Source organism: Lupinus angustifolius, chromosome LG17, assembly GCF_001865875.1.
Source record: "Lupinus angustifolius cultivar Tanjil chromosome LG17, LupAngTanjil_v1.0, whole genome shotgun sequence".
Lineage (NCBI taxonomy): Eukaryota > Viridiplantae > Streptophyta > Magnoliopsida > Fabales > Fabaceae > Lupinus > Lupinus angustifolius.
The window spans coordinates 6,191,624-6,203,143 of NC_032025.1; the positions used below are offsets into that span (position 1 = coordinate 6,191,624).

At 33.3% G+C, this 11,520-nt stretch overlaps 1 protein-coding gene across 1 annotated transcript; it reads right to left on the reverse strand.

Moving 5' to 3' along the window:
* LOC109330685 (E3 ubiquitin-protein ligase ORTHRUS 2-like) lies at positions 1–7,584 on the reverse strand. The gene is made up of 10 exons (XM_019564952.1): positions 7,276–7,584; positions 4,193–4,675; positions 2,939–3,477; positions 2,724–2,849; positions 2,382–2,481; positions 2,204–2,265; positions 2,019–2,121; positions 1,678–1,819; positions 1,302–1,519; positions 1–605 (listed from the first exon to the last, which is right to left on the reverse strand). The coding sequence occupies exons 2-10, from the start codon at positions 4,622–4,624 to the stop codon at positions 282–284; spliced, it is 2,046 nt and encodes a 681-aa protein (XP_019420497.1). The 5' UTR covers positions 4,625–4,675; positions 7,276–7,584; the 3' UTR covers positions 1–281.

Consider the following 11,520-nt stretch of genomic DNA (forward strand, 5'->3'; position numbering starts at 1 on the left):
TATTTGCCCCATTCAAACAATGGTATTATGGATCCCTAAGGTTTGAGGTTATGGAACCAATGGGCATCCACATATCAATATAAAATACTTCCAACTTTGAAATAAGATTTCAGCTTATCTAGTAAAGGTAGGGTTCTTTTTTGTTGTTGTTACTATTAATTTCATAAGGGGACCAATACATTAAAAGGTATTGTTTGATAACCCACTTGGAAGTTGGAACTAGCAATGTTCTGAATAGCTTCTGCCCTTTGTATTTTACTCTATTCTTTTTTCCACTTTCCTCAAACCATCACATGCATGTTGCTACTTGCTAAGTCCCTTTTGCCTCTCCCCTCATTCCCCTTTACATCACTTGCTTCATCATTATGTTCCTCTTTGTTCTCCACAACTGCACCTTTGGCACATTTCCTTAACTTCTTTGTCCGGTTCATATTGTTGTCTTTGATCTCCTCCAACACTTCCTCACTTGAATCACACTGCTCTGAAACTTCACTCACATTCTTCTCATTTTCATCATTCTTCTCACTTGACTCTGAAGAGTTCTCCTCCATCTGTTCAGCCTCGCGTTGGAGTGCTTCTATGATACCCATCATTGGTCTGTTAATCTGCCACATTAACCACAAATAGGCAAAACTATTAGACTCTGCATATCCTTTATTCATGTTTAATCATCATTGACTCTTCAAAAAATAATAGAAATGGATGGTGGATGATGTACTGATATAAATCTTTAACTATTAAGTTTACAGCACCTAAAGTCTTTGTAGTACAAAACATTATCCACCAATGCAGTATTTAACAGATCAATCTTTAGTCACTGATTTCTATTGGTGACCATTTTGTGTTTTGAGTGTAGACATTAAGGCGGGGAAAGTCACAGTAGATAGGAACAATACAATAGAAATCTATGTTAAATTGCTTGGTTTCTTCATTACTGAAATTCCATATTTCTAAAAAAGGCACAAACATTTTGTTGTATTTAGGAATACAATTAAAAGAAACCCCACATGAAGATTGGATTTTGAGTAATCCATATTTGGTGCTTGTGTCTAATATAAAACATTGTGACAAAATGTACTAATCACATGAACAAACAATCAATGCAATCCAAAAGCTAAAAAACAAGAAGTATAATAACATTGACTTCATAATTGAAGTTTTATATTCTAGAGACTAAATCAAAGCACATTAAACTTTGGGAGCACATTTGTTGTCCCACAATGTGTGCCACTCCATGTGTCAGTGATTATGGTTGGTTGAAAACTCTGCAAAAACACCAAAACACAAAAGTGCTGTAGTACCTGTGGATTTTGCAGAAACTCAGCTATGTCATTTTGGCATGATGGGCATTTCATGATGTTCTTTTGTGTACGTAATGAACGTCCACTTTGGCAGGCCCTTTCTCTGACAAAACTTTGGCCAGAAAAAACACCCTCCAGACAGGCTTTACAAAAATTGTGAGCACAAGGTGTTGTAAGAGGATTAGCCAACACCTTGCGACAGATTTGGCAAGCAAACTCTGCAAAAGCAATGAAGCAAGAGGCAAAATTAAAACAACTTCATAAATCTAATGCTACTGCATCGGTAACCATGATGACATCAAATAACAATGACTCAAGTTAATGTAATGAAATTAAGAATTGTCTATACATGAGAGTGGGTCTAAGAAGCATATACCTTTGAGTAGCTTTTCTTTCACAGATGCAGTTTTCACTTTTCGTTTAACTTTTCCTGTCTTTCCGTTCACAGGGCTTACCGTGCCTGCTAATTTCCTGCTTTCTGGTGGAGGCCTCTTCCACAACCAGCAGCCCTTCTCTTCCTGAGATTTAATAAAATGCATTGGAAACTTTGAAAATCTATAGAACAGCAAAGCTGAAACTAATAATATCCACCGAGAAAAAGAAGTTATCGGAATTGATTATCTCAGATACAACGAAAAAAGTAGTAAGCAAATAGAAAGAAAGTTTTAAGAGTTAAAGAAACCTGACAAAAGTACAGTTGCAGACAACAAAACTTACATCATAATCCCATGATGGAGCTTCCTTCCTTTCAGTTAAATCAACTGCACCCTTCAATTCCTCAATTTTAGGCAGTGGCCGTGGGCGGTCTCCACAATCATTACTGCAGATTAACATTGGAAAATAAATTCAAGAATCATGCTTACGCATAAATAGACACATATAAAAAGATGCAAGGAACCAACCTTGTCCACGGGGCTGGCTCATTGTCACATCGCACAAACAAATATCTGCATACCTTGCAACCCTGTCACAGAGAAGTTCCACTATGAATAAGTTTAGAGAAATCTATCTAGTAAAAGCACATTGTAGGCTTCATTAAATGTACTTAACTACATTCATTAGTCATTACAGATATCTTACTTGTTTTCCAACTTTGCGCCAGCATTTCTCTATTCTATAGATTCCATCATATCTGACTCCTTCATCTGGTGCATAAGCAGAACGTTTCTCTTTCGAAGACCTGAACAAATTAAAAAAATTATGGATAAGAACAAAACCCCTTCATAACTATAAACTTATACTGATTTAATGCAGACAAAGAAACCATTATTCACACAATGTGATTGATATTAAAGAGGCATATATGTAAGCCATTATAAGTCAAGGAACTAAGATTAGAGTCTAGGAAGATGAACTAAAATCAATATATAGTTACTCGTTCAAATTATATGTTCCATGGTAGTGAATGATGATAAAACTTACCGTACAACCCGCACGGGATAGCCCTTTAGGCAACTTAATCTGAGGGCCTCATTCATGTTCTCAAATTTCTGATCGAATGACTGGTTCTTGTTAGTGCGTTTGTTGCCACTGAGATCTCTTCCACCACTGCAGGCAAATATCACATGTAAGGAGTTTAACAAAACAAACTAATGCATCATATAAAACCATTGGATGGTAGTAAGAAAAGGGAATACCTGCCAGTGTAGAGGAACCACTCGCCGTGGTCTTCATCATCAACATACCCTCCAGAAAGGGCAACAGACTGAGCACCAAAAGTACTCTGGCCACAAATGCCAGAAATATGTGGAAAATGAGCACCCCACTGTCTACATGCCATCCTACTCGTCCAGGTATCTCCCACCAAAACACCGCGATTCCTTGTAGGGTCATTCTCAGCAGGGATGGGTCCTAAATGGTCTTGGGGAACAGTAACAAGGATCTTCCCACTGCAAGCATTTGCTAGCCCAGGCTTCTTAGCTCTCTCAGTGGTGAAAGCCGAGTCTGGACGGTCTTGATTATGGATAAACTGATAGATCTTAGGCGGACCCCCAGGAACATCACACCCTGATCTTGCCATCTTTGCCATTCGGATGGCAAGGGCAAGTTGAGAGTTGATTCGAGGGTTTTTCGCCATCTTTGGTGGCAATAGGCAACGGCAATTGGCACATTTACCGCTGCCTTGTGAAATCCATTTTTCAAAACACCTAAGACAGAAGTTATGACCACATGGAGTCTGAAACAATCAAATCAAAATTCTTAATTGATTTTACAAACACATTAACAATAGACTACTCAAATCAAAAAGCTCAAATGTTGCAATCAATTCTACAAACACATTAGCAAATATACTGATCTGATAAAAAAACTCGTACTGAAATCAGGCCTACAAACACATTAACATTAGACTAATCAAATCAAAAACCTCAAATTTTACAATCAATTATATACAAACACATTAACAATAAACTAGTCAGATTTAAAAAAAACTCAAATTTTGCAATCATCTACAAACACATCAGAAATAGACTGACCACATATAAAAAACTCAAAATTTGAAATTCAATCATACAAACACAGTAACAACAAACTAGTCAAATAAAAAAACTCAAATTTTGCAATCAGGTTCAGTGATTCAAATTACGGAACGCAAGACATGATGCGGCTGCAATATTGTATCTACGGTGACTGCTACAACCGCATTACACCGCAATTGCGATGTGACACCGGATCACAATGATACAGCCGCATACGGCCACAACGAATTCAAAAATATTTTTTCAATTACAAAATAATTTACACTGCAATAATCACAATTGCATTAACTGCGACCATGACCACAATTTAAAACATGTATCAAATCAGCACACACATCAGCGACAGAACAATCACATTAAGAAACACTCAAACTTTAAAACCAATCCTACAAAACACATTAACAAAAAACTAACCGTGACAGGTCTTTCCGGTAACTGCATGCAAATAGAGCACTCACTTCCATCAAAAACATCCAGCACACTATTCATCACATCTCCTTCAGCACAATTCCCATCAGTCACTTTCAATGACCCAATCAAAAGCTCTTGACGCTTCTTATCTTTCTCTTCATCACTCAACCTAGCATCCAATTGAATCACCCGAACTGCAGCCACAATTGAACCACCACCACCATGGTTGCACCGAGTAACCGGTTCAATGGACATGATAGTACAATCAGGGCATACCCATTTCTCGGCATCGGCCATGTTAACAGGGCGATCGTTAACGGGGAGACAAGGAACGTGCCAAGGGGTGATGCATGTCTTGCAAATGAGAGATTCAAGAATTGTTGGTTTGGTTTTGCAGAACATGCAAATGCCATCAGAGTCGCATGGAAGAGCCATTTGATGAATTGTGAATTGTGAGAGTGGTTGATTTGAACAAAGTCAGTGGCACTGATAGAGAATGAAAGTGATGTAATGAAATGTGAAGCATATTTATAGTGAGTAATTAGTTTTTGGGTAGGTACTAGGAGGGAATGAATCTTTTGAATTTTTTATATTATTTGTTTATGTTATTATTATTTTGATTGTTTTTATATTATTTTATTTTTTAATATTTATCATCATATATTTTTATTATAATTTTTAAATTTTTAATACATTATGACAAAGGCTAAGGAAATATACAATAAAAAATAATATAAAAATCAATATCAATATTTGAAAATAACATAAAATACAAATAAATAAAAAGTTGTTAAACTTAAATTAGACTATTCATAAAATAAATAGTGTATAAATAATAAAATAAACAATCTAAGGAAATGAAAAAATGAAAATGATATTAAAATTTGAAGGTAGAATGAGAAGTGAAATTGATTAGAAAAGATGATTTTATAATGTATGTGAGTTACAAATATAATTGTGTTTTAACTTTAAGGTTATTTTTTTTAAAAATAAATAAAAACTACAAACTTTCATCTATACAAACAATCATTTAATAAGTTTATTGATAGGCTTTTATCATTTTCCTTTTCATTATTCCGTACTTTCATATGGTACAAATCAGGTTTTGACTTTTCTAATATTAAATTATTATATGTTTCTATGTCAATACTTTTAATTATTGAAAAATGATTGGTAGGAAGGATTAGGTCTAATATAAGGTTTCGATCTTGGAGTTATCACTTTAAAGGGATTTTACCTATCTTTTTTATTTGATCAAAGGATTAGTCTTTGGTGAAAGTCTTCTCTTTAAATTGATCTTTGTTGGACTTTTTCATGGGATGAAAGGGTTAATCTAAGATCATTATCAAATATTAGTGTTTTTACATTATTAGGAATCTCACACACAGCATTAGGCAATACTTTGGTGGTCCTAGTGTGATAGAATTTTTCTCCCCATGGCCCAAAAGAAGAAGACTATATCATATTTCTCACTACTTCAATTCATGAGATCATTACCACTATGGATGCCACTTATCCATGTCAGTCATTCTACTATGATTCAACATATGGTTAGATTGTAGAAATTAGATGATGATTTTATTACATTTAATGTTGATGGCGATTCGTTAGGAAATCTGGATAAGTCTGATTTTGTGGACTTCTTCCTGACAATGTAGGAATTTAGTAAAGTAGTTTTATGAGATCATTAGGATTGTCAAATAATCTTCATGGGGAGCTAATGATATTGTTATATGGATTATGCTTAGTGTGGGTGTATGGCTTTAGAAAGGATCAATACTATAATGATTTCATAAACACAATTTAATTGATCTAATGTTTGATAACGATTCACCATCACCACTCCGATAAGATTAATATTTCCTACAATTTTTTTACAAATAAGATTTGAAATACAAGTATAGTTTTTTAATTAAATTATGTATATTCTAACCAGGGTATTTTCTAATTTATATAAATTTATCAATATACGTTAATAAGAAAAACTTATACTGAATTTAAAATTTTAGTTTTAAAGAAAATAAATTTTATTACTACTAAGATTACTATTTAAATTATTTATGAAAGATGTCACAAAGAAAATAAAATAAAATAATTATATATTTTCACTTGTTTTCGATGCTTGGTTTCTTATTTCTTAGTGTACTCAATGTACAATATGAAAAATAAAGTTTATTTAAGTGGAATAGAGTACAAATTCAACCTAAATTTAAAAACAATACAAATCATTTCAACAACAACAAAAAAAAACAATTCAAATAAAATACAACTCGTGAACTACCCATATTGATTGATATGGTAAAACATCTCTTTAATATTGTCAAATTTAGATTCTCTAAGTGGTTTTTTTCTCTTGATTAATCAATTAAAGGGCAGAGGAAACAACATGTACAAATATTTAGTGGAACTGTTCAAAATTTGTGATATTCTTTTGATAATTTTAAAGTTTATCTTCCTAGTTTACAACTTTATAGAAAAGAGAAACAAAAACAAATAAGATTTGAGACTATTTTATATGTTTCTCTACAGGGTTTCTCTAATTTTTATATTACTACTAAGAGTATTCTTCACTTTATGGATAATAAATTAATCCATTTTAGTGTTTATAGTTAGTAATTGCCCATTTGAAAAAGTGTCACTCACATATTTGTTATTATGAGTTAATTAATGATTAAATGTTCAACATTTGATTCAAATACTATAATTAATATGTCATTTAATAATAAATGATAAATATCATTCAAATATTTAAAAAATATTAAATACTGATAATGTAAAGATGTGTATATAGTCCGTGTATCATACATTGTTCAGTTGGATTATTTTATTTTGATGAAAAGTCAATAATGATTGAAAATAAATAATTTTTGAAGTATTTAAAATAACTAATATAAAATGATTAATTGATAGTACAAAAAAATTGATAATGCGATAGATCGGAAATTGAAAAAATAACCATATAGTGAAATTTGATTTCTTATGGTCTTAGATTAAAGTTTTACTTCATAGAATTAATGATAAATATCAATACAAAAAAGAGATTCAAATGACATTAAAATGAAAGGCAAAAAATACAAGATACTAACCTCATCATGTAAAACGAAATCAACAAACGTGATTACAAGAGGTGCTGGGTGTTATTAGCGTCCAACGATGATGAAACATGATAGTGAGGTGCTAAAGATTGATGGCAAATAATCTAATGGCAATATTTGATATAATATTCCAGAGATGTGTGAAACTTCATCAATGGCAACGACAGATTATGGGTGAGAATGAAATTGTTTTCGTTGTACTCCTTGTATGTGTATAACAGGTAATTGTTTTCGTTGTATGTGTATAAGAATGAAATTTGCAATTAGTTTTGGTAATTTCCGATATGATATTCTCGAGTGAGAACTCGTCGATGGAAAGAGAAGTGATTTTTTTGTTGTGTGGCGAGGGTTTTCGAAAGATCGCAAGGTCATTGTTGTTTCGGTTTTATAGGTGGAAGAGCGTAATGAGTAATTAAGTTTATGATTAGAAAATATACAGTTAAAATACATATTTAAATAACTAATTGTTGACTAAAAACGTGTCAATATATGTAAATAGTCTATTTTAAAGAATTAAACTATATTTTACTTGAATTTTAAAAGGTAAGCTAAAATATAATTATAATTTATAATGTAAGAGATACCAATAATTGGTTCATTCAAATCACTCACGATGTGGAATTATTTCAATAATTAGTAAATTGTTTTTGTGTGTGCATTGTAAAATATAGAACGAGATGGGTGAGTGGAAATAGAACCACAAGTAAAACCATAGAACGCGGAAAATAGGCCTCATTTTGTAATTAAAAACTTAAATAGTATTGTAGTCGTGTGATGTTCACTGATGTTGTAATTGATGCAAGCAAATGTAGGGTGATGCATGCAATTGACAACACGAGACAATTTGTTGGGTAATTAAGTATCACATTACCTATTTTATTTTTTATACATTGTTTAAATATTTGTTGGAATATTTTTCTCATAAATAATTTATTTTGAGATGAAATTTTAACATAATATTAAATTTATAGTCTAATTTCTTTGTAGTTGTCATGAATCAAGATAAGTCATTTTATCAATAACTAAAATTAACTATTGGTCTAGTCAGATAGACTTATGTGAATTTGATATGTTAAGAACTAAGTCTTATATCACTTATAATATTCTCATATATATATGGTATAAATATTTGTTAAACTATTACTTTTATAACCGATTGGTTAAATGAAAGTGTTGCAAATTTGTGTACAAGTCATGTACCTGTGTCACCAAAGAAATCATCAACGCATGTTTCTTGTACGTGTGAAAGAATAATGCAATCCTAGTTATTTCTTATTTGTGACTTAAACGATTAATGGCACGAATTCTATTTTTTTATACAATTTATATTAATTTGACAAAGTGGTTGGATGATTTATAGTGGTGAGTATCACGTAAAAGAAAAACAAATATGACAAAAATAGCTACATTGCATTGCCTAATTGTAATACAAAATTTCAAATCACATGAATGTTGTACCTCTAGTTTTATATAGAACTTGAACGTTAGAAATGTTATTATGGAGTAATTAGCAATGACTAAATCTCATATATGCTTATTTATTGTTCCAACCCGGTTCGAAAATACACATCATCATCATTAGACAAAGACAATAATCAAGCAAATCAAAATGGTTCAAGCACCACTCCCCACGTGGATCGGGCAGTCCAAGCCATTAAGTACTGGTCAAATAGAAGTGATAAGATAGTATGAAATTAGTTCCAACAATCTACTATCACGCTGCCTACATGACACAGACCTCTACTATACACTGCATGCTACCTATATCCTACTATGCCTCTCAACAACAAAGAATGAACTAATGATGCAACGACACTTGACAATATAAGCAAAAATCAACTATCCACAGAATATGGATCTGTCCAAAGCTGTTTGACATAAGAAAAAACAATCTTATCTATAACAGACTGAATAGACCATTTGATCAACTATATGTTAGTATTTCTGACAATTTATGGGTCACAAATGTAATTCTATAATTGTGTTATGTCCATTATTTAATTAGCCAAAAATATAAAATGATCTTCAGTAATTAATTTGGTGGCTAAGGGCATATGTGACATGAAATATTATAGGTGAAGATACATTCAGGCAATTTCTGATTTGATGAAAGGACTGAATTAGAACTATTGCAACTTAAGTAGTAATCGCTTCAATTACTTTTATTGGTTATGGTCCCCATTTGTAGAGCAACGAATTTTAAGTTGAGTGACTGGTGAGAATAAAGGGATTTTGATAAGGAGTTGTCCATAAGTGGTTACAACATCCATCAGAAAACCATAAGGCAAAGACTCATCATCAGAACACATACACTCCCCTTGGCTTTCTCATTCCCCTATAGAGAAGCAGAAGGAAAACCATCAGACTTTAACGTATGAAAGATCATCACACCCACATACATTTGAGATTCCAAATGGCTAATCAAGGTATGTTCTTCTTCTTTACCATGAAATCAATTGGGGTTTCTTCGGTCTGGATCATGGTTGTTCCATTTGGGTTTATGTATGGACATAAACATTGGGTTATGGAACAAAGCCATGATCATAAGGATTTTCGTGTTCAACCTAAGGATTATAGATGGAAAATTTCCAGCAAGTGGTATCATAGCCACCCTAATTTGATTCATGTGTGAAATTAGGTTTCTTGTTTTTCTTCCCCAAAATCTGGATTGATTTAGGGGTTTGGTGTTTTATTTATGCCATGGATCGATTAGGATAGAAATTGATTGTTTTCATGTGCATATACAAAGATTCGTAAATGAATCAATGTCTTTTCTGGTGTTTTTCTTGAATTTTTGGGTGATTTTTCGGAGAAGAACGATGCAGAAATTGTCATGTTCATTTTCTGTCGCAGTGCTCTCGCTCAAGCGAGAACATGCTTTCTCAAGCGCGAGTGCCTCGTCCAAGCGAGATTGTCTCGCCCAAGCGAGAGCTAAACAGAAGCATTGGCTTCTATTGCGCTCAAGCGAGAGCGCCTCCCCCAAGCGGGAGCTAAACAGAAGCATTGACTTCTATTGCGCTCAAGCGAGAGTACCTCGCTCAAGCGAGGGTTCCTCGCCCAAGCGAGAAATGAACATAAGCTTTGTCTTCTATTGAACCCAAGCGAGAGTACCTCGCCTAAGCGAGAGTACAATAAGATTTGTGGGACTTTGGTATCTTTGTGCATTGACTTTAATTGTTATTTGGTTGTCCATTAAGTTGTCTGTTATTTCAAGTGAGCTAATTGAAGTGAAATGTCGCCAAAGTGACCTTTCATGGATATAACTCATGAGGAATATTGGATGTAAGTGTGTATGATTATTCATGCGAGTATTGACTGGCCCAAAGGAAAGTTAATATTTGGCCGAAGATCATACACACCTGTGATGATAAACATGTTATAATTCTAAATTCTTTAAACATGTGATTGATGAATCAATCCAAAGAGGGATTCATCAGTTGACATGCCTTATTATAAATGTTTGATCATTTCAACAAGAGTACCACTTGCAGTTAACACCACTGTCCAAAGACTTGATATTAATGGTGCACTGGGTAACTTGATTACGACATACTATTGTTTAATCACATTGATAATTTTAAGTTGTAAGCATATTTTAATATTTTGTCTTTTGTCTGATTCAGCTACATTAATTGCTTCTATATCTGCAAATTTGAATTCGGTTCCGGTCCTTAATGGAGAAAATTTTAAGGACTGGAAAGAGAACATGGAAATTGTTCTTGACTGCATGGACCTAGACTATGCATTAAGGGTAGAGCAACCCCCTTCTCCTACAGAATCCAGTGCCTCTGAAGAGGGGAAGGATTATGAGAACTAGGATCGCTCTAATCGCATGAGTCTGATGATCATTAAGTGCGGCATTCCAGAGGTCTTTATGGGTACTATCTCGGATGAGATAAACAGTGCCAAAGCTTTTCTTGCTGAGATTGAAAAACGCTTTGCAAAGAGCGATAAGGCGGAAACAAGTACTCTGTTACAGAACTTGATTTCCATGAGGTATCAAGGCAAGGGAAACATAAGGAATACATTATGGGAATGTTCAACATTGCTTCAAAACTTAAGGCCCTTAAGCTTGAGATGTCGGAAGACTTACTCATACATTTGGTCTTACTTTCCCTTCCTGCATAATGCAGTCAGTTTAGGATTTCTTATAACTGTTAAAGGGAGAAATGGACTCTAAATGAGCTCATTTCATTTTGTGTGCAAGAAGAGGAAAGACTGAAGCGAGAAAGGATT

Excerpts from the sequence above, each read along its gene's own strand:
- LOC109330685 (XM_019564952.1), bottom strand. The coding sequence starts at position 4,624 with ATGGCTCTTCCATGCGACTCTGATGGCATTTGCATGTTCTGCAAAACC. Across the intron at positions 2,482-2,723 it reads TATCCCGTGCGGGTTGTACG|GTCTTCGAAAGAGAAACGTT; the intron begins GTAAGTTTTATC and ends TAATTTGTTCAG. Across the intron at positions 606-1,301 it reads AGTTTCTGCAAAATCCACAG|ATTAACAGACCAATGATGGG; the intron begins GTACTACAGCAC and ends TTAATGTGGCAG.